Below are 23,844 nucleotides of genomic sequence, written 5' to 3'. Positions count from 1 at the left end.
ATTTCAGTTTAGCCCTTTTCATGTCCTGCTTTGTGTGTGTACCTGGTTGGCAGAAATATACAGGACATTTCTAAATGTTTTCCATTGACCTCTTAAGTATTAAGTGTTATCCACTTACTGTAGGTATGCCTGCTTTGACCACTTCACAACGAAAATGTGTCTGAAACAATTACAGGATTCAGAGAATATTAGTTATCCTTCATAAACATTTATGTTCACCTTGATGGACATTAGGCAAAAATATCAGACAAGCTTATGACTATTCACAGTTCGATAGTCTCACACACGGGAAACATCAGGTGTATAATTTGTTCAGCAGGTTGTTATATAGATACAGAAGATAAAGATACCTCTCAACTGTCGAAGGAAATATCTAAATAAATGCAGGTTGCAGTAGTCAACAAACTGTACATAATTAGAGTACACTAGAAATATGTTAAATTAAGTATTCAGTGATTGATTTGTTGCACAATGCATCATGGGAAGTGTATTATCCTTTTCCCATCTGAAACCTGGTTTCTGTCCCTGTGCAAGCTATATTCTGCTTTGACCACAATGAGGTGCTAAAGCGCTGTTAACTAAGTTCACAAGGAAATCAATCATGGTCTATGTAAAGAAGATCATGCATGAAGACTTGACCACAGGATGGCAGAATAACTCACATAAAGTCCTAATGAAGACAAGAAACAAAAAGGTATCAAGAGAATATTTTATAGAAGGATTCCCGAGAATTAGTAACTTGCTCTGTCAATATCTGTGCAACGAGTTACAAAATCTACTCACTAGGAACAATAATATATCCTGTTTTGATCATATGTTATTCATACGGGTACTTTTTACTGTTATGGATATTTTTTATCTGAACGTACCTATTACGTTTTAAACATGTTGCTAATAATCCTTTATAAGACAGACACGGAACACCACCTTAAGCAAGCTAGCCCATTAAGGCCTATATTGTACAAGTCCCAAAAAACAACGAGCCTGATTATACTCTGAAATCTAGTTCAATAAGTACAGGTAAGCTTCACAGGTCCTTATATATCGTCAGAACCTACCTGACTCTGGCAGAGGACCAATACACAAACAAGATCTACCAGTACAGGCTAGTAGCAGTCTATCAATATCAGTGCATCACTCTGTTCTCTGTTCTTGAGGTAACACGGCTAATCTGGAGATGGAGAGACATTAAGTCTGCATCTAGTCTCACAGTCCACCGAGAAATGTGATCCCAGTCCAGGTGGGTCACAGCAGTCTCACTGCTCAAGACTGAATTGGAGGATGTAACATGAATCCCCTCGGAGGACTACTGTGCTATAGAGGACGAGGGCATTGACAGGTCCAGTGCATCACTTCTGAGGCAACCCCCACACAGTGTACTAGAGTAACATTTGTTCGGTTATATGATTAATATATAGTCGTGCTTCTGAGTGACCCATTAGAACTTCACTGAAACGTCAACATGGGTAGAATTACAGCGGGCCTACTGTGGCTTGGGGATGCAACACTGTGATGGTGGTCAATGTTCAGGCGATGATGACGTGAGGCTGCACTGGGCTTCCTACTGCCTACATGTTGCCCTGTTTGTCTGAGGAGGACGAGGAGGTGGAGGGGGATGGGGATGGGGCCTTGGGGAACACCCTGTCTGTGGGGGTGATGGCTGGGCTGCCCAGCCCGGAGGAGCTGGAGCTGCTGGAGCGGTGCTGACCGGGCCCTGGGCCCTGGCCGTGGTGCTGGCTCTGACCGTGGACAGGCGCCGGGCGTACAGGTCGCACCGGCTGGGGTCTGAGGGGGGCGTTGGGTCGCCGTGCCGACAGAGCTGGTTTGAAGGTGGTCATGGTCTCGGAGGAGGAGCTGGAGGAGCTGCGACGCAGGGCTGCGTCGGGGTCCCTGATCACCATGGTGTGGAGGGGGCTTCCGGAACTCTCTGAAGGCCCTGACGGGTGCTTCAGGGGCTCAAGGGTGTCCAGGACCACGTCAGGGGCATGCTTGGCCACGTTCTGACGCTCCAGCTCACGTAACTCATGCAGGGCTGTGTTCATCGTTTTCTCTATGTCCTGGGAGAGAGATGGAGAGAGAGGTAGAGAGACAGGGATGGGTAGAGACAAAAGAGTGAGAGAGAGAGAGAGAGACAGACAGGGATTGATACAGAATAAGAGTAGAGCATAAGTACATGGAACACAATGCTAGCAAACTGTGAAAACTAATCAGAGCTTAGCCTCCAACTGCTTCTGACTTTTCACTGCCCTGGCTTGGCTCCATGCAATACTACAGGGCAAGCAACAGGATTCTCATTATCTTTATTGCATAAGACTTGCATAGCACTGCAGTGCCTATAAAAGGGTCTACAGAAAGTTACACTGTAAAACTGAACCTGGTCATGGCTGTGACTTCGCAGATTCAATATTGTTAACTTTATATGTGATCTTAGCTACATTAAGTCTGATCTGTGGCGTGAAAACTAGACTCACGTCGGCCAGAGCTTCTGTCTCCAGCGACTTGTGGTCCCCCAAGCTGCTGTGGCGGGTGGTGCTGGGTAACGGTCTGTGGCCATCAGCAAACCCCTTCCTGTCAGGGTGGTTAATGCTGCCAGCACTGCCAAATGTGGTGAGTCTGCGTTTCTCGGGACTGTCCACGTGGACTCTGCTGACAGCCATCTTGTGAGGGCTGCAGGGGCGGGGTAAGACTCGAGGGGGGGGGTCAGAACTTGTGGGGGGGCTGTGGGTGTCACTCCGACGCCTGGGGATGGCCGCTCCATCCGAGCGCACTCTCACCCTGCGGAACAACACACACAGCCCCCTCACACATCACAACTAAGCCAACAAAACCAAACAACATGGCAGCTGTAGAACCACAAGAGAAGCTTCCCCTGGAGGCTGAGGCCTAGTGTTTCCCCTCCCCTGGAGGCTGAGGCCCAGTCTTTCCCCTCCCCTGGAGGCTGAGGCCCAGTCTTTCCCCTCCCCTGGAGGCTGAGGCCCAGTGTTTCCCCTCCCCTGGAGGCTGAGGCCCAGTCTTTCCCCTCCCCTGGAGGCTGAGGCCCAGTCTTTCCCCTCCCCTGGAGGCTGAGGCCCAGTCTTTCCCCTCCCCTGGAGGCTGAGGACCAGTCTTTCCTAGGTACCTTCCCAGGGCAGCCCCGAAGCGGTGCTCCGGCGTGTGTTCCTCATTCCTGGAGGAGGGTCTGTCCTCATGGTGGGCTCCACTGCTGCTCTCATGCTCAGGCCTCTGACTGTCGGAGAACGTGTCGTCCCTGAACCCACAGACATCACAAGGGACAACGGTCATCATCACAGCACACTCCTTTAAGGTCGAACCCAAAGATGACTGTCTTTAGCACTCTCTTAAGATCAAGGAGCTTTACAAAAATATTTCATTCCTAATCATACACATTTGCATACTTAAAACACAAATATTTATGGATATACATGTCATCTGAAGAAAAGAATCATACATTTGCACAACACATGTCCACAGCTAGTCCCCGACTAGTAGAAACATCCATTTGAACCTCCCCTGGACATCACTTACAAGCAAAACTAACTACTTAACAGTCCCCTGGGTCCTCTTGTGATGTTAGTCAATAGGCAGAGGAGGTGAAGATGAGTGTGTGGTTTCCCTTATTAGGCTTTAATTATGCCATCTGCACTGTGATGGATGGTGATTGGCTATCGGGCGAGTAGAGAATAAATAATGAGAGTGACCTTTACGTTTCTCCTCGTTATAGGGCTCCTTTTGTTTGGCATAGGCTGTTCTACTCATGACGCAATTGGATTTATTTTGTTTTCGATTCCCCAACCCACTGCAGCAGTGAGGGGACAATACAATGGTGAGTAGCTCAATTTTACTTTGTCTCTATTTTGTAAACAGCCTAGATAACAGTTACCTCTCTCAAACCAGGAATGTGTGGAACTGTGCCACCTGCATATTGACTCAAACAACTTGATGAAGTGCTCTGACACTTTAATTCGGCAGCGCTTCAGTCTAACATGACCACCAAACACGACATGTGAACACATCCCAGACCAGCCATGTGAACAGATCCCAGACCAGCCATGTGAACAGAAGAGTGACTCCTACTCACATGTCCTGCACCACAATGTACTGATGTGGGATCAGGCCGTCCAGGCCGTTGTGGCGGCCCTCCCACCAGTCCTCGGAGGCCCTCAAGTAGAGCAGCAGGGAGGCCCCCTTCTTGAAGGACAGCTCCCTGGGACTGCGGCCCACGTAGTCAAACTTAGCAATGGCCTCAATCTGCTCCAGCTCTGGGATGACAGAACAGAGACCAGGTTTCTGCTCGTCAGTGTCGCCACCAACAAGTCTTTGATGATGCAGATGGGTGGCATTTATACTGAGGAGTGAGTTTAACCACTTGAAATGGTAGGATCACAAGGGAGGTGCCCCACCATCCCTTCCAACCTGTGCAAACGTGTCCCGATTCCACAGTCAATTCCCTACTAACCCCACAGTCTTTTACAAGACCTCGAGTGTCTAATCCCTCCTAAACGTGAGGAAAACATCTGTCTGGTCAGACTATCACCTTCGTCACTGGTGGGAGGTCCTGTGCCATTGTCCACCTCGTCTATGGCACCGGGTTCACTGTGGGGGCTATCACTGGATTGGGAGAAAGGGGGCGCAGGAGGGGGGATGAACTCTCTTAACACAGGATGATGGATATCTAAACAACAACTGCAAAGAGTGTTGTGGTTGTTACGCACCAGTACTCCTCCTCTCCGCTCATGCACTTCTCATACACTGGCCCATCTAGCTCCCGAAGGCTCGGGAAAATGACCTCATGGTGAATGATGATGGTCTTGATGACCTCATTGACGTGCGCCTGGCAGCTCACAGGGTCCTGGTCGTCTGGTATTGGCATCAGGGTGGGGCCAAAACAGATAGCCAGGTTGTAGGGGTCCATCATGTTCTCATCGCTGTACTGGGACACACTAGACAGACAATTCCATTATACAGCAGAATGGTTTTAATGCAATCCAGTTTTTGGAGGCACGGTGCAAGTGACTGAGTGGTTAAGAAGACTTACTGATTGAGAAAAGCAAACAGGTATCTCATCACAATGATGACAGTACGCTGCAGAGTCACTACGATCTGCTGGAGGTGATGAGCTCTCTCGGGCCCCGACTCCAGTTCTGAGATACAGAGAAAGACCGTAGAGAGAGAGAGAGAGACAGACAGTAGTGAAATAATGAGAGAGAGAGAGAGAGAGAGAGAGTAGAGAGTAGAAATCGAGAGAGTAGACAGACAGATTATTATGAGGAGGAGGCGTGAGTGAAGCTAGATACAAACATCAACCCTTACTAAAACCCTTGGGAGTTTTCCAGTGCCACTTACTGATAGTGGATATGAGGTCGAGAAAGCGTTCTTCAGGGAACAGGGGCTTCTCCAGCCCTCTGAAGTATAGTTTGAGGACGCCTGCCACTGAGTTGATGTCATGATCGCTCTGATCGTCCACCAAGGGGTCCTCACCTGGGGGTACAGCATGGAACGCATTATCAATCAACACAAGTCAAGTCCATTGTATAGATACCACTAGGGGAAATTTGTTTGTAGACTGGTATTAAAACATGCAGCAACAAGGCTCACAGGAAATGACACTTTCTTTATAAATACTACTCCACAAGAGTACTATTTTCAGCAGTTATGTATTTCTGCTCTTAGCTATTGTTGCTTTATGAATATGGTCAAATCTAAAATAGAGCTGATAGCCATTAGAATGTCTCATGTGACAAACAGGTCCTTTATGTATGAGCACTTTGCAAGCCTGTGAACAGGTCTGTGGTATTATTTTCAAACAGACTAAACACAATTTACAGACAATCAATGAGGAAATGGGCTGGCGCATGGGGACTGACCTCTTTCAAATGAATTTTTAATGTCATTGACTTCCACCTGGGATCCTGGAACTCGAAATATGCCCTCCTGCTGAATACCTACAGAGAAGGACAGGTCAGTGACAACATTGAAAAAATACACTGTATATTCAAAACCACACACTTCCATATGTTATCTAGCTATTAAATGTCTTGTTTATGCCACATCTCTTCCTAGATGTTCCTGCATGTAGATGTCTCTGTTACCTACCGTAGAGATTGATGTAGCGGACACAACTCTCAACCACCACAGGGATGGCCTGCCCTGTGTCCTGTCAGCAACACAAGAGGGAGCAAGATAAGAGTACTCTCAACTGATTATCAAGACAACAAATACATTATTTGGCCCTAAGAGCTGAATAATGAATGTGCATGCCCACAGACTGAATCACATTTTTCTTGAATAGAATTTACTTTAAACCATTAACTTTGGATTTGTGTAAACTTCTTAAAGATTGGAAAATCATTATAACCATGTACAAGTTATTTTATACATGTATCATTGTTAGTACCAAACTATTTTATTGTATATCAATACAGTGCTACACATGGTGGTGAAACGCAATCTCTGACACAAAGAATGATGGTAAAAGGAGAAGAAGAGGACAGAGCCCCCCCCCTACTCCCAGCCCCCTACTCCCACCCCCTTACTCCCACCCCCCTTAATCCCAGCCCCCCGTACTCCCAGCCCCCCCTACTCCCAGCCCCTTACTCCCACCCCCTTACTCCCAGCCCCCCCTACTCCCAGCCCCCCCTACTCCCAGCCCCCCCTACTCCCAGCCCCCACTACTCCCAGCCCCCACTACTCCCAGCCCCCTACTCCCAGCCCCCTACTCCCAGCCCCCTACTCCCACCCCCTTACTCCCACCCCCCTTAATCCCAGCCCCCCCTACTCCCAGCCCCTTACTCCCACCCTCCACTACTCCCAGCCCCCTACTCCCAGCCCCCTACTCCCAGCCCCCTACTCCCAGTCACACAGAATACCTGACTCCTGTAGCGGACATTCCTTCTTCCCCTGGAACAGAATATAGTGTGGCAGGTGGACAGACAGCCAGAAAGGAAAGAAGCACAACAGGTTAGAGAGAGAGACAGGCCGGGAGATAGACAGTTACCCAGAGAGAGGGTGGTCCAGGATGAAAGAGAGTCTAGGGGACCTTGGGTGGGGTGGAATGGGGAAGAGTGGGGGGGGGGGGGCATGGTGGGGGCGACAGCAGAGTGACACTGGCTGCAGAAGACAAGGTTAACAAGGTAGACTGGGAGAAGTGTTATCTTGATCAACTCTGTCAGAGGATTTGATTGGATAGGGCCTTGAGGCTAAAACTGCGGCAGTCTGAGAAATAAACTGCAGGAGGTGTCTGGACCTCAGAGAATTAGGACTGTGTCAGTTCGACATGGAGGGGAGCAGTGAACTATCGACAAGAGTGCTTGACCTCCACTGCTATGCATGTTTACTCTGTTTCTGTGCTGCTGTTTTATCATGACTTCCAGAGGAGATGTGGCCATGTGTGTTTATTTTCATTTCCTGACATAGTTGGAGTTAGACCAGCTGGCATGAAGCAAGAAAGTGTGTCAAGTCTGGAGACCAGTGCTGTTCACATGAGTAAGAATGTTAAAGGCAAACCCCACTTGATGTACTGCATTGGTTAGGCTTTGAGGGGACTCTACGTCCTTCGGCAAACAGTACATTTCCTTACTGACCAGACGGGGCCATAAAGGAATAAGATGTGTGGATAAATCAGTCAGAGTTTGAGAGAGTAGAAGAAGACAGGAGATTTCCCAGGTTATGTAGAGAGAGAGAGGTAGAGAGAGGTAGACCCCTGAAGGGCCAGTACCTTGATGAAGGCCTCCATATTGCCGTTAAACAGCTTACGGTTAAAAAGGCTGCGGGGTCTAGACTTCGGCATTCGCAGGGGTTTAGGGGGAAGAGTGGGGGGCCTGGGGAAATGGTAGGGGGAGGGGAGTGCAAATACATGGCAACTATTATGTAGGAATTTCCACAAATATTTTCATCAGTTGGAGAAAAACTGTGTAGAGCTACTTGAGGCAGCAGTGCATATTAAGCTCTTTACCCCCCATTACTCTCACAACACAGTAACATTATTCTTCCACACCAACCCACTCATAGAGCACGGATGCATGATCTATTGCAACAGCTGCTGCATTCGACCACTCTATAGCATGGCCTTAACGACTTCTGGGGAATGACGGGATGCATCATTACGGGTAATAAAAACATCACAGTCAATAAGGCAGGACGACTAATACAAAAAGCAATGCAATTATGTGGTAACAACCTCTGACTGTGCTTTGAATGCTTGTCCTGCCCTTGTACTGTAGGCTTGTGCTTAATGAATGAGACTGAATAGGATGACTGTGTAATGGCGTCTGAGGTTAATAGTAGTCCTTCTTTATCCTGCCCTCACCTCTACATTTCTTTTTCTTTCCTAGTGATAAACAAACAGACAAACAGCATCCCCTCTCGTATTTGATATGCAGTCCCTGGCTTGGCAGAGAGGAGAGCTCTGGTCTAAATTGCTATTCACACACCAACGACGTTGTCTCGACCACGTCCAGGAACACAGGAAGGATTTTGCACGCTGTTGCCTACTTTATTCTCTCACTTTTCACCAGACATCTTACCTCGTTGTTCCAAATTCAGCCCTCTCCCCTGAAAGGAAAGAGAGAGGAGAGAGAGAACATGAGTGAGAGTGTGTGTGAAAGAAAAAAAGAGGGCGGTTAGTGGCACGGCTGACTGGCGCTGGAGCCAGACCTGGTGGACACAGAGCAGGCAGATGGAGGAGGAAAGGGGACTATGAGAAAACGGGCTCCTATTCAGAAAGACTCAATGGTGCGAGCGCCGCAGCCGCCTCTGACTCACAGCCTGGCGGTGGACATTCCGCAGTCGCCCTAGAAACGGCAGAAGAGACCAAGAGGCGGAGACTACTCTCGGCTGAGTGAAAGCGTATCCAGGGGCAACGGAAGGGGGTGGGGCGAGGGGTTGTTGTTTTGTACAGTAGAATGATTACATGTACCAATACTGTATCTTGCATGGTTTGTTAAGAGCTACCACTCTTTGATAAATGACTCGTACAAGTACTCTGAGGACCCTGTCAAGTGTAAAGAAGCTTCCAGCAAAATCCCTCTATCTGTCCAACCACAACTAATCCCTTGGAAATGCCAGCTGCTGGAGTGTGTTGATCAAGATAAGAAATATGCACAGTGCCGTAATGGTACCAGAGCACTAGTTAACACAAAAGGTCCTCAAGATGAACGATAAGTCTGTCAGAGGCCCGAGAACTCACCTTCTCCTAACGTCTGCTTCAGAAGGTCATGCTTGGCCTGCAGCTTAATGACCAGGTTGCTACCATTTAGGTACTCTTTAAATTTCTGTCGGAGCAGAAAGAGATTAAGAGAGGGTAAGAGAGACAGAGAGAGATGAGAGACACTGTCTCCTACTACCCTCCAGTTCTCTTGTATATTCAGTCCTCAGTGTGGCTTCACGTACTGTGAAGTAGAAGCCCTCGGTCTCCTGCTGGTGAGCCCGTCTCCTGCTCACGTTGACCTTGCTCATGTACGAGTCAGAGGAGGCCGACTTCACCGACTCCGTTGATTGGCTGTGCTGGAACGCATCTGACACGTCAAAGTCTTCCACAGTGAGCATGTCCTGCAGCGTCTGCATGGTGGCGTCCAGGGTCTTCCTCACCTGAGACACACGGAGACACAACCACCGTTACTCCGAGTTACAATGTCTCCAGTCTGAAAACAAATGCACGAGTGCCTTGATAATTCTCCCAAGTCAAAAATCGAAAACTCTTGAATCCTTTCTTTACTTGTCCTTGTTAAGTAACAATATCCTACAGCATGCATACAGAGACCGGCAAAGCTCTGCAGTTGTGTGTTTAATGTGCTGTAAGGGCAGGCCCTATGGGAGGTCGTTGCCATGGCGCTGGTCTGAAGGTCTGTGTGATGAAGGATGAACTCCACTCCGCTCCGTGTGAGATGGAGAGGAAAGGAGGGAGAGAGCATCTCCATATTCAGAACAGAGACTATGCTTAACACCAGAACACACAATGGAGACGTGCGGAAACACACAAATATACACAAACAAACACACTTGTATGTGTGTGACCTTTAAACAGGTCTGTGTGTGAGTCAGTGTTTGTGGCTCCGAGACTGCGTGCATTGGCTGGTGCCACGGCAGGCCCGTGGCTGAGAGAGAGACAGGAAGAAAGATGAGATACAACCCGGAGGTCATATCTGTCAGATTAAAAGACGAACATGAACACCGGGTGTCACTCCTGATGAACATCTACATAATGTAACGTGTGTATGCGTACAGTACATGTGTGTGTGCTACAGTACGTGCGTGTGGCATGTGTGTGTACTGTACGGCAGCACGCGTGTGTTCGTGTTAACGACAGTGTGTGAAGTGCTGTGTGTGTATTATTATGATGGAGATGACCCAGCCCACAGGATGATGGCCATGGTGAACGTTAATGTCAGTCAGTGCCAGAGGTGGCGGAGGTGACCTGCGGCCGGCCAGTAATGAGAAAACCCTGAGTGAACATGAAGCGCTCATCATCAGACATGGCCCATGTGACCAGCCGGCCTGCTAGTGCATGTGGTGTCAGTTGGATTGTTCATTAAGTGAATATAAACATGAGTCACAATGCCAAGCTCTGGTCTATTGCCAGGACAGATCTCCCTGGTGATAGGGAGTGGCTCAGACAAACAACGTACTGTTCTTTCATATCCTGTCTACCCCCTACCCCCCCCCCCCCCCCCCCCCCCCCCCCCCCCAAAAAAAAGAGATATGATATGAGAATAGGCATGCTGTGAGACAGGGCTGACTTGCTTCGCCTTGCCAATCCAGGAAGGTGATTTGACCTCTCACCTCTTCGTTCTCGATCTTCAGCGTGGCCAGACGAGACTGGAGCTGGTGGTGGCGCATGAGCAGCTCCGTCTGAACAGGCTGCTGGGCGCTCACCTGGCACACCTGGCACGCACACACACATACACGCACACACACACGCACACACGCACACACACACCACACAAGCACCACAAGCCACACACACCCCGCGCACGACACACACCATTTCTTTTTAAACTCATGGTGGGACTAGAGGAACAGAGATGATGATATGTTCATTAGGCCCAGGTCCAACCCTACCCCCCCCCCCCTCCACACACACACACACACACACACACTGCAGCGCCTCACCTCATCCCCCATGTGTGGCTGATAATCGAAGCATGCGGGAGGACAGAAGATCTGGCTGTGCATGTCCATGACCCTGTGCTTGTCTCCTCGGATGTCCATGGCGTCCACGGCCCCCTCCAGCAGGTCCAGGCCCTCGTGACGAGACGTCTCCAGGCTGTACTCTGCAGACAGGTAGGTCCTCAGCGTACGCGCCAGGCTGGCATGGTAACCCAGGTCACAGCACTGCGGAGAAATACACCATGAGCTTCTAATATTAGATCCGTTGCGGTGCTGCAAAGTGCTGCTCCTCAATGTCAACGGTTCTGTCCTTGAACATCTGTGAATCCTCTTGTCTTTTCTGCTGCCAGTGTCATGGCCGACTCACATCGATCATGTCAGAGACATCGTGGATGTAGTACTTGGCCACCAGAGCGTTGGTAGCTGCCAGGTTGAGCAGATAGTCGTTGCGAGCTTTTGTGCACTTCAGCTTATTCTCAGAGTATTTGGCTTGTCTCTGTAGGTAGAGAGAAAAAAGAAAGGTCACTGTTGCGCTACACATCGAAAGGTTTCCCATGAAGGCACATCTGATTTATCACTTGAATATCTTACATCGTGTTATGTGTTGTATATGATCGTTCATTTGGATTTAGAAGGGGCTACTGTTCATAAAATACTGTAGATCTTAAAACAGCTGTGGACATTTCAGAGGGTCATCACTATGATTCACTGTTGATAATGAGGTGCGTGTGTCAAATATCAAAACACACACACACACTCAGTAGACCAACCTTCTCCTTCATCTTCTCCATCTTCTTCACGGAGCTGCGTCGCTGGGGGCGGTCGTCAGGACGCAGGAGGCTGGTGGTCACTTCATTGGCTTTTCCGATCTGTTTCTCTTCCTGTTTCTCTGCATCCTTCAATTTGCTCTCAGCACTTATGCTCTCGGTGTGGTACATGTGGTAGGTCTTCATCACCTGCACAGCAGCAAACACACAGCGCCAGTCATTTAGGATCGAGTTACATTTTGTTCAAACGTCTCTCAATTTCTTGTTTCATCAGATAACGAATTACATGACACCTACGTCGGGCCAATTACATCTCTCTATCAACATTAACAATGAGTGGCATAACTAATATAAAGAACCTCTCCCTTTGTTGAAAACGACTCACTCTCGGGTCTCCTAGCAACTCAGATAGAAATAATTGACGTGAGGAGAGTGAGAGATTAATCTGCAGGGGGGACGAGGTTAGTTATTGTGTGACTGTGAACAAGATTTCCTGCTCCTGCTCGGAAACAAGACAACATTTGATTTAGTTTGACTGAAACTGTGTGTGTGTGCGTGTGTGTGAATATACTATATACATTCACACACACATACACATTTCCAATATGTATTCATTTGATAATGCATGCATGTATACAATGTAAGGGTTCGTTCAAATTCTCCACACAGCGTATACAGCATTTCTTTGTAGCCTGTGTAGATATTAGTCATGGCAAGATCTTTAATACAGTGCTACTGGCACAATAAACCAGATAAACGCTTTGAAACAACCATTATCACTGGAAAATTCATTTTAAAATATGAGGCGGGTGTAGCTGCCTAGTGGGAAATGTATACCCAACATATTGATTTGGAGGGAGGGCGGAAAACCGATGTCGATCCTGTCCGTGGTATCACAGAGATGTGCCATGGCATGCCAAAAATAGGCTTCTATTTCACAATCGAGTACCTTCCAGTCACTGACCAAAATGCATCCAATCAAACAGAGGGGAGACCTGAGGCCCCAGGGTGAGTGTGAGAGTCCAGGGGGAGGGACGGCTACGAGCCAGAGGGAGAGGGAACTACTCGAGCGGGAACATCCTAGGATAAGCCATATTAAAGTGTCCGAGACTAGCATCACAGGATAAACCATATGAAGGGGTTTGGAAACGAATATCCCAGCATTGAGCGGCGAGCAGAGCCTTGCCCAGTGTGCTGCAGAGGAGACTGCTGAGTCTGCTTGAAGCAGAGCCAGGAGCAAGAACAGCTTCTCCTTCAACTGACCAACAACACAGCGGGAGGAGCATGCTAATGCGGCCCTCGCACGTCCTGGGGAGCAGGGAGAGGGAACCTGTTAGAGGCTGTGGTGCTGACAGGACAGATTGACTCTGTCCAGAGCAGCACCTGGGCTGGTCGTGCCCTGTCGGGAACCTATCAGGAGCCTGGCTCTGGGACGTCACACTACAGGAAATAGCTTGTTTACTTACAGTGTAGAGCTCGTTTGTCACTTTCACCAACTCTTCATGCATCTGGACTCCAATGTCTTTGCTCTGGAAAGAAAGAACAAGAGTTCATCTCACAGGTTACATGGAAACTATCTGACCCATAAAAGGCACCATGTTATGTGCCTGTACCTGTGGAAGAAGCGACCTTACAACATTATGTGCACATGCCATTTATTGTTGCAACGCTAAAAATAGACTTAAACGATGGCAGCGAAATGTTTCCAAGCCAGACGGTCATGGTTCCAACTGAGTTACAAGATCTAAGTGGCCATAAAGGATCGGTCCTATCCAGTGATGGGCTTTCTAGAAGGCCAGAGGAAAGTGCTTCTAATAATCCTGTTCAGAGGATGTGTGATGGAGATGGACCAATCAATTCCAGCTCTATTCCTCTAAGCGGTGTGCATTGCCATCACGGCATCGTCACATTTGCACATTATCTTTCCCCAGAAAAAACACAAAAAATACATCAAATAAACCAACACAGCTCATGTATTCACCAAGTGCTCTATGGCACGCTGTACTTAATGCTGTCATCCATAACATTGTGAGGAATTTTGGTCCACATCTCTAACTTCTTGCTGAGGGAGGAAGCTATTAAGGCTTCTCTGTCAGAGTGCTGCCCAGGGCAGCCCATCATCCCCATGATGGCTCCACTCTGACAGCGCTGGCTCCCCAGAGGACATGAATCATGGTAGACTCCAGCCGCTCCCGATCGATCCTGATCTGAGCTCCCAGAGACGGACAGCTCCATCATAATCCCTGAACCCCATGCACCCTCTCCGGTCTCGGTCATGGAGTACTGGATGGGTTTGTGTGACACAGTGTGTCACAGCTCAGAGCTGGGATGTGTCGTTACTGTACAGGAAGTCCAAATGGGACAAATCCATTACAATCGTAGATTCTTAGATTTGACACTGAAAAACCAGATGTTCTGAAAACACTAATTGCATTGCAGTGTGCTGCGTGGGTGGATGCACTGTACGTTACTGCTTTCCTGTTTAAAGATGAGGAGGATGTTAGGAATGAGAAATATGAGTATGGTGAACAGGATGGAAGAAAGAGGACAAACAGAATAGAGAATGAAACATACAAACATAGGTACAGTAGGAGAGATGACATGACAAGTGTGTGTATGTGGGAGATAGAGAAAGAGAGAGAGAGAGAGAGAGAGAGAGAGAGAGAGAGAACCTCTATCTCATGAAGACAGAAAGCCAGGCAAGGAGGCAGGTGTCACTTTTACAGGGATGCCAGATAGGTGATTGTGTAAAGCGTTGACAGCCCAGCAAGGAGGCACAGCTGACAGGGTGACAGACCCCCTATTTCAGGGCACTGGGTGGCAGCTGGATTGCCTGACTTACTACATTGGGATTTTCTGTTATAATATCCATTCAATCTGTCAACCAAAACAGGATAAAGTTCTGTAATGTACCTGTACAAAGGCCTCAACTCAAGCCGTAGCCTCATCTGATTGACAGTTCTGACCTTCTTGAAGAGGCGGATGACATCCTCTCCCACATGAGCCAGCCGAATGATGACGTTGTTGTTGTAGATGTCGCTGAGCGTGGCGTGGTCTCTACTCTCCCTCCGGGTCTGGTTCAGGACCATGTACCAGCAGTTCACTGTTGACAAAAGGTTCTGGTCCTTCCTGCAATGGCCAGTAGGGCAAAGGTTAGACTTTGACATATTTGACAGTAACAGCTCAGTTGATTTTTGGGGCCAACCCATGTTTGGTTGTGGTCATTGATGCAAGAGCAAAAGATCCTGCATAGTCCTGCAATTGGAATAACTTAACTAAAGACATTAAGATGAACTAATCCTCACTGTTAATTTCCTTGTATATGAGACAAAGTGGACCAGCTGATTAGATACTCTCATTCTAAGTTGTTGTCAAGTGGGCACTTCCACACTGAGTCTTGTGTGACAAGGAACATATTTTTCTTATTTTTTGGAACTTTTGTTTTTTGAAAAGACTTACATTTTGGCTGTACTCTAAGACTTCCTGCAAGACTTAACTCCAAATGTGCTCACACATTTCTTCGAAATTAAAAAGGAGTCTGGACTTCCATTTCAATGGCAGTTTTTAATAGGATACTCCCTGTGAATCTACACGCCAGAGTCTTGACAGCACTCTCCTTTGAATCCAAGACATTCTGATAAAAACTTTAGCAAGCCATCCCACTAGCTATTCTGTTAGTTGTGAAGCAAGCGATTGATCCTGGGATTAAGGCTCGAGGAACTGTACTGTGAGTGGGGGACCTGAGGTGTTCCTCTGACTGTGAGGACTGTGAGGAGGTACACAGTGGGAGCTCTCCAAGCTGCCCATAGAAGATAAAAGATCAGGAGATAAGATGAGCTCTGCAGCACTGTACAGCTGGAGAAGGAAACTCAAGGAGAATACATCTGTTCATTAGTGGAAGAAGGTGACTGGCTGCCTGACACATAGCTGGAAACAGACAAAGAGAGACTCCCAGCTCAAATCCGCTTATAGCAAGCAGTCACTGTCACAGCACAGCCAACGAGAATGTAATGAATGCTTTTTGGGACATCAAAATGAGATTACAAAATATAAGAATAAAAAAAACACATGGTACAGTCGACACGCTTTTTAATTCCCATACCGCCATTGACCTTGAGCCCTTGCTTTAAAAATGTCTACTCTTTTCTCAAGTTTGACATTAAATATAAATATAGGAAAGAGAGATGTCTTGAAGGCAGAAGGTAACCATGCAAGGAATGATTCAACATGGAGATATGGAAACAGCCACCACTGAAAGACAGTTATAGGGTGACCTATTGCAATTAGAAGGTAAAGTGCGGTGTCAAGGGATCTTCCACAGGTCGACCAAGATGGAAGAGGCACTCTCTGTCTCTTATCTCAGTAAAACAAATAAGGCGGTCAAGCATGAGGTCTGGCATGGCCAGGTCAAGTGAGAGTCTGTGCCATGATGTCATGGCAAACCTCAGTGCTAATGAGCCATTTTCAAGTTGGCTTACTCGTCATTCCCTGTTACGGTACGTAAATAGAGCAGTGCTTCTTCCCATTCTGTATATTTTTAGACAATAAGGCACGATTCGTCTCAGACACGTCTAGCATCAGAAGGTTCGTCAGTACACCTAGGCAGCGTTTCATCTGAAGACGCTAAGCTCAAAGCTCAGAGCTCTGGCTCATATGAAACTCTTCAGTGTAGCTTTACAGTTCCATGAAGCGAAGCACAAATACAAATGAAAAATTAAAAGGCATAAAAAGAAGCAAGTGAATAATGAGTATGACCTACTTGGGAAAGACACAGTAATCTGAGGCCACAGTTTCTTGCCATTGTCCTGGTTACAACTGTTTCTCTCTCACTGTTTCTTTCCCTTTCTGTCTCTCTTTCCGTCTTTCATACACCTTTCCTCAACATGCAAGCAAAAAAACACATAACAATTGCTTCCTCAATGGTCTCAACAATGTAGGAAAGGGTTAGCCGGCATAGACAACACACATGACCCGTACTCACTTCAAGTGCTGATGTTCTCTGGAGCTGCGGATCTTGGCTGAGTAGCGCTCAGCCAGTTTGTCCAAGCCTCTAGAGTACTCCAGCTGGAGCTCGGCCTTGCGGCGGAAGAAGTCCTGCAGGTCCTGCAGCAGCTGCAGCCTGGACTCAGACTGCTGCTCCAGACAGCGGAACTGCTCCACCAGCTGGTTACGGATCTCTGCCAATCAAGAGGGACACCTTCAGAGAGGGGGACAGGCTCCTACTGTGGAGCTGGCCTATTAGCTGGGCTCTGGGTGGGAGAAGGCACCCGAGGACGCAGCATGACACTGAACTGGAAAAGCAAGACTGCAGGAAACGTACCTGTGACTGTGGGTGTAACTGAACTGCACACTACTGATGTAGGGGGGTGTCTGTGGTGTGGAATCAGTTTAAGGTAAAGTAGTAGTGCTAACAAACTTAGAACAGTAACCAGCACTGACTGTTACAGCCTGACTCTGAGCATGTGTGAGTGTGCATGTGCGTACTTGTGGGTGCGTGCGTGCTGGGGTAGTGTATAAGTGAGATGCATGCCTTCTGATTGTAACAGACAGAATGGAAAAAAAGAAATAGGTCAGCTTCTCAAAAAAAGCATTGTGCTGTGAGGGACCACATAAAAGTTTGTCATGCAAAAATAGCACGCATTCTTTGGATTAAGAGAGCAGTGGTTCCTACTTATGCGGTTAAAAAAGCCATCGCTTTTATTCATACTCCTAAGAAAATGCGATATTTGCTAATATCGGTTTTCATTTATTGTCAAAACATTTACAAATTCTATACATGTATGTCATAATGCTGGTTCAAAAAGCCAAACTAAAATGTTTTAAGCCCTAGAGCTCTAACATTGCCACTGCGGAAGAACAAAAGGGTATGGGAGGCTTCCGGCAGTAAACTTTACAGTGGGTCAGCAATATACAAGATGCTGTATTTGATGTTGCCACAATGAAAGAAGGAAACACAATCTATGAATCATTCCTGATTCCTCATTCAAAATGAAGACGTTATTTTTGTTTGTGGTAGCACAGGCACAAAATCTCATAGGCCAACTTGTATATTGTCAACACACACACTATACATGCTAAACCATATCCCAATAGTGATAGAGCTTTTCTTCTAAACCCGAAAAAAAACTAGTCAAAGTAATTAAGCACTACTGACACAGTGAAACGGCAGGCTGATCCAATCATACATTTCACCCTGCAAACTGACAGGAAGTCTGTTGAAATAAATCAATGAGCAAGATTTAACTGGCCTAGCTGAAGAAAAAAGCCCTTTTGTTAACTTCTGAATGGTGGTTCTGTATCGATGAATGAAGCATTACAGAAATACTTCATAAGTGTGTGTGTGCATAAATGTGTGTCCTCTTGCTGCTTGAAATGTATCCCTCATCATCTCCATAGCTGCCTGGTTGCCTAGATACAAGGTCTCTGGAGGCATCTGGGCAGGGCTGGGCCAGTTCCATGTTCTGACAGCCCCGGCAGCCCCTCTGCTTAGCATAATAGGAGAGGACAAGGGCAACTTCCTCAGCCTTTCAGTACACAATTAGTAGCCTGGGCTGAGAGGAAGAGCAGTTAAGATTCAAACTGAGAGAAATTACAGTACAGCCAACTTTGCAAAAATAGACAACGGCACAACATGATGTCTTGTCTTACACTGGAGTATGTATCTTGAATGCTTTTGGATTCAGTTCGTAGTGAGGGGATTCATGATGAATAAAAATCTGTTGGCTCAGTAGATAATCAAACAATGGGTCAATTTGCCAAATGACTCAGAAGTTCCACAGCCCCTGGTAGTCAAGCTTTCATTAGTGACTGCTTTTTTCTATAACTGATGTTTATTTTCCTTGGAAAACCAGAGTGGTTAAATTTCTCGTACGGTATGGTGAAGTTTATAAGCCCTTTGACTAAAACATTAACTACTACCAGAGACTTGCGTTTGTAACGTTAAAGCAGAGTTGTGATATATACCCTCTCTGCTAGTTCTAATACACAGATGTATACTGAGCTATTATTCGTTTTTCAATGACATTCTGTGCATTTCCTCTAGTGAGCATCATTCTCTTTCCTGACTGTCATATACTGTACTATTGTGGGTCAATACTAGGTTCAGTGGACAGGAGAAGTGTTGTCTAGTGAAATCCCTCCCCTGCCTGGACTCAGCTGTGTTGTAGGGAATACTGCCCTCTGACTGCCCCCTACTCTCCTACTTACCCAGTATATACTACACCTGAGGTCCCTTGATATTTTGTATCAATCATTGACATAGTTCTACTGTGCACTACAACGTCCTCTGTGATGACTGTGTGGCCATGTCTTTCTCATAGCAAAGTTCCTCATTGATGTGGTTAAGTATGAAGGAGGTGTCTTCCTGGTTTGAACAGATTAATGCTTAGTATAGTAAGTAGGACATGACATTGTCTGATACCACTGTACAATAGGCTATGCAATGTACCAATAAATTGACATTTTGACTTGAACACTTTGGTCCATGTAGAAAATGAAATTCAGCTGACACTACATCAAATTTACATTAGTCATTTAGCAGACACTCTCATCCAGAGCGACTTACAGTAAGTACAGGGACATTCCCCCGAGGCCAGTAGGGTGAAGTGCTTTGCCCAAAGACACAACGTCATTTAGCACGGCCAGGAATCGAACCAGCAACCTTCTGACTACTAGCCCGATTCCCTAACCATTCAGCCACCTGACTCCCTGACTCACATCTGCAAGTAACCAATTTTTACAGTTGTGTAACACAGGAAGAGACTGCTTGGTGGTTGAGCCTTGTTGGTTTTGGTTTGCACTTTGCAGCGCTGCAATACACAGCACTGTTTAGTACAGACAGTGAGCAGTCACTGAAAGTGCAGTTGCCTTGAGTTGCTTGAGTGTAGTCCCTGGGCCGTCTGGGTGATGATAGTCAGTGGCGGTGGTTCACTATCCAAGATCATCTCTGAAGTTAGTCATGCGTCACTAGTCACATGTCACCTAACCATGGCTGACACTTTGACATAATTTGGCAGAGAGCAAGGCCATTTCCTGCTAGGGCTTGTCTTGGTATGGCTTTTGCGGATTCTTTGCATGAATTCACATTCCCTCTAAAGGGGCAAATGGCTTTAATGAGGAAGGGCATCCCCACTGAGAGTGGCAGGGCTGGGGGACCCAGACTGCTCAAGGGTTAAATCACTGCCAATTGATTTCCACCATTTCAACCTCATCTCAAGCTCACTGAGCTGTTATTGAAGCATAAATGAAGAACAAAAAAACAGTAAAGGCTGGATAGGAGTGAATCAAGGAAAACTTGATAGGATGGAGGAAGAGGGAAGAGAGTAGCAGGGTCACATTCCTGCTTCATTGTTTCCAATGAAACCATGACTTGAAACTCTTGTCTTGAAACTGTGTGAGTCAAGGGATTAGAGCTTCATGAGGAATACTAATGAGCAGAGGCATTGCCAGTCTGGGGTTAAGGGAGGTACATGCACACTGTTATTGACTAAATAGAGGAACACAGACAAGTTGAACATATGTCCTCTTTAATCCTCCCTTATACTGTGATGAAAGGTACCATAGCAGTTATCATAACCTCTTGAAGGCCATTGTGCATCTCAATGAGGTTAATCTCAAGGTTTGTTTGCTGAGACATACAAATGTAATTTCAATATCTTGAGTGGTATTTGGTAGTCATAAAGTACATTGTATGGTATTCATAGTTTAAATGGATATGGAACAGTAGTAAATGCTAGAGATGAATAGATTGATACTAGGAAACATTGTGATAGGCTACTTCTAATAACAGGGCAGAATACTACACACATATTGCAGCTGTATGATACTGTAGTTCGACTGCAATGCCACAGAAATGACCTGAGGCATCAACAAAGGCAGGCTTTCTTTATCACTCAAAAACTGCTGAGGATTTTTAAAACTCTGTCTCCGATATTACTGGCTTTGAGAACGGCTGTTTGTGAAACATGCTTTACATCGACATGCTGTGTGACCACTCAACCTTACTGAATGAAAGACCCGCAGTGAAGTAGACTGCCAAATGAAGACCACAGCTAAAGATGGTTCATTGTCTCATTCTGCTGTTTTTTTCCCTCCAGTTGACTAGGAACGGGGGCCTCAACTCCAGAACATGACTAGGTCTAATGACCTGTGACTCAGTGGTTGCCAAGCAGGTTGACTGAGATTCTTTTCTTTATGACATGGAAATACGGGACTAACAACCAAATGGATCAAAATGTACCTCCTTCTCTAAAGGAGAGAAGCCTAAAGCTTACAATTCATGTTTGTTCACTAAAACGTGTCTTATCTTGTTTTACAGCACATCAATGTTGTTACTGATGCAGCATCAATGTAATAATAACTCAAATTTGAATAGTATAGTAATATTACAAAACCATGTAATTGTGTCACCTTCCATGCAATTTGGGTATTTGTCCAAACTGCCTGACACCAGTCACAGACAGTCACTTCTCTGTGACAGTCAGACTCATCTGGCATTTCATTTTATTTAAGTGCTAATTAAGTGACTTTACCACAACCACCATGCATCACGAATAGGAAGGGATTACTTTTTAATGCAAGTTTAGGTTTAAATTAAGGTTGTACAGTTTACGTGAAACTAGCTCTACAATCATCAGTTGACATACAATTCACCCCTGTCTAAAACAATCTGTTTAGCCAAATCTGGACAGCATGGGCCTGATGGTACTAACTGCTCTGCAGTCAGCAATTCAGCATTATTGGAGACCAATGCTCAAGTGAACCCTTACAGTTTCCAACTGATCCACGGCAGGCTCGAAAATGAGCTTAAAATGTCAGCTTAAAAGCTTTTCCTGAAACTGAGACGGGTGTCTAAGCTGTGATAGGTCTATCACAGCCAGAAGTGGCACACACACATGCACACACCCGTCTCCTCTCCCCAAGCACCCTCAGCATTAGAGCATAGTGAGTTCACCAGCATCTCCTGGCCCAGCTCAACTCTGGTAAAATGAAAATTATGTTAGAAAGACACCTAAAACATGGCCTGTGTTATAGTCGCTCTGCTAGTGATGCTCCTGGCTCTCACCCATCCTTGGGTAGCCCCTCTACAGTCACATATTTAGCAGCAGACAGTGAAATCCTTTCATGGTCCATAATTAATGCTGACAACATACATTATTGATGGCCTTCCTGAACTGTTTGCTGTGAGAGCTTCCCAACCTGGCCTCTTCTTCCAGCGTTAACACGTTTTACATTTTCCGTATTTGAAAATGAAAGATGATGCGACATCAACTTGCATGTCTACACTGGTTACTTTTATTGGGATGTTCTATTGACAGTGATTAGGTCAATTAATAAAGGAAATTATGTGGCAAACCTTTAGGGATGCCACTGGTGGTCATCAGGCTGCAGGCTCAGGTGCATCACATTTGGTCTCCATCTATGCCTCTCTAGCAGGGTTGCAGAAATGTAGTTTACCGTTGAATAGGCAGCCTGTGAGCACATTTTTGTTTGGGTGTTGGTCGTCTAAGGAATGTGTGCTTTTTAAGTTATATTGATTAGCCAACTATATTTGATTAAATGTACTGATATGAGTATTTTACATATTTCGCCTGCATACTAAGTACCTATGTCCAAAGCACAGGTTAATGTCAAGCAATTACGCAAAATGCTACACCTGCAACACCTGGAAAGCAGAGATACATTTTATCGACGTAATGTGATTGGGAAACACCTACCTTTCACTTGAGTCTCGTAATCTCCAATAATCTCCTTGTCCTTCTTTATTTTCGTTTGAGATAACATGGTTATTCCTTGGGGCTATATTACGAAATGATTCTACTGCAAGGAAGTCGTTTCACAACCCAAATTGTTTCTGCGAAATGTAAAAATACAATGTGCAACCTAGGTTACATGTGTGACAGTAGCTTGCTTTGAAGTTCGTGATAGCACCATCGGTTTTGAGCTGGCCAAGGCGATCGCTTCACAGAAAAAAATGTTGAATAGAAAACCGAGACAATTCCAGTTTCTTATAAACAAAGCATTTGCAATATATTTAAAGCATCCGCGGATGAATGAGATCGTACAAATAAGATCTCTGTAAAGCAAGCGGCTCGTAAACATTTGCAATCAGTTGCATCGTGCAAATATCGCTTAGCCTACCAATCCATCCTTTTCACTGGGAGTCGTCTCTGCAGCATAGCAAAGAGTTGGATGCGAAAATGTGAAAGTCATCTTCAGACTCCTCCCCAATCCCCTCCTTCCAGCGCCACTTTACGTCGCCCTCCCCTCATGCAAAGTGTAACAACAGACTACAGAGTAACTAAAACCTATTGCAGATTGTTAATGAACCCCATATGTAATTTTAATAAATGATCTACATTAGGTATAGGGGTCAGATGGCTGAGCGCTGAGACCGTTTGCCAGTCGATTCCCGGCTGTGCCAAATGACGTTGTGTCCTTGGGCAAGGCACTTCAACCTACTTGCCTCGGGGGAATGTCCCTGTACTTACTGTAAGTCTGTCAGGATAAGAGCGTCTGCTAAATGTAAATGTAGGTATATTAATAATAGGGCATTCTACAAAAGCTGTGGAAGTCTAAATGTTGTTCTGTCCTTGAGGCATTTGGCTCTGGTCTACTACGTGCGTGTGTGTATGTGTGCGTGCGCGTGTGTGTGTGTTTCATTCAGGAATGTAATCACATTGATGGGCCTTTACTCCAAGCCACAGTGAACCAGTTTGAGTCATTGTTTTGACAGTCAAACTTGTCACTTTACAGCAGGTTTATGTAACAAAAATGCATGAAGCATTCATAAATCATAATTGTCTGTTTGTTGTCTATGTATCTATTAACCTGTAATACCTGTACCTGTGCATGTCTGCCAAGTTTCCAAATTATATCCATGTGAGCTAACTTCAACTTGCCTGATATGATGCAATAAGCGTGTAATGATGACTTGCAATGAGCCCTTTTAATGACAAGTGAGGACCTTTTATCC

General features: G+C 46.1%; 1 protein-coding gene across 5 annotated transcripts; it reads right to left on the bottom strand.

Annotated features, from left to right (window-relative positions):
* Positions 1-695: 695 nt before the first annotated feature.
* LOC124470659 (SLIT-ROBO Rho GTPase-activating protein 3-like) lies at positions 696-23,106 on the bottom strand. 5 transcript variants are annotated; one of them, XM_047024618.1, is made up of 23 exons: positions 23,010-23,106; positions 22,586-22,722; positions 16,852-17,047; positions 14,837-14,999; positions 13,337-13,399; positions 11,874-12,059; positions 11,471-11,599; positions 11,107-11,328; positions 10,777-10,878; positions 9,388-9,585; positions 9,185-9,269; positions 8,523-8,550; positions 7,715-7,817; positions 6,094-6,154; positions 5,865-5,942; positions 5,344-5,478; positions 5,036-5,141; positions 4,713-4,940; positions 4,535-4,608; positions 4,079-4,259; positions 3,119-3,247; positions 2,472-2,775; positions 696-2,057 (listed from the first exon to the last, which is right to left on the bottom strand). In XM_047024618.1, exons 2-23 carry the CDS (start codon positions 22,650-22,652, stop codon positions 1,569-1,571), a joined length of 3,327 nt encoding a protein of 1,108 aa, XP_046880574.1. In that variant the 5' UTR covers positions 22,653-22,722; positions 23,010-23,106; the 3' UTR covers positions 696-1,568. The 5 variants fall into 5 exon arrangements, 4 of the variants coding, with proteins under 4 accessions (XP_046880574.1, XP_046880575.1, XP_046880573.1 ...); XM_047024619.1 differs by adding an exon at positions 22,225-22,340 and having other exon boundaries at positions 22,586-23,060; XM_047024617.1 differs by having other exon boundaries at positions 22,586-23,060.
* Positions 23,107-23,844: the final 738 nt, after the last annotated feature.

This window comes from Hypomesus transpacificus, chromosome 9 (genome assembly GCF_021917145.1).
Source record: "Hypomesus transpacificus isolate Combined female chromosome 9, fHypTra1, whole genome shotgun sequence".
NCBI lineage: Eukaryota > Metazoa > Chordata > Actinopteri > Osmeriformes > Osmeridae > Hypomesus > Hypomesus transpacificus.
The sequence above is the reverse complement of the archived record's forward strand: the minus strand, read 5'-3'. Positions and strand labels throughout refer to the sequence as shown.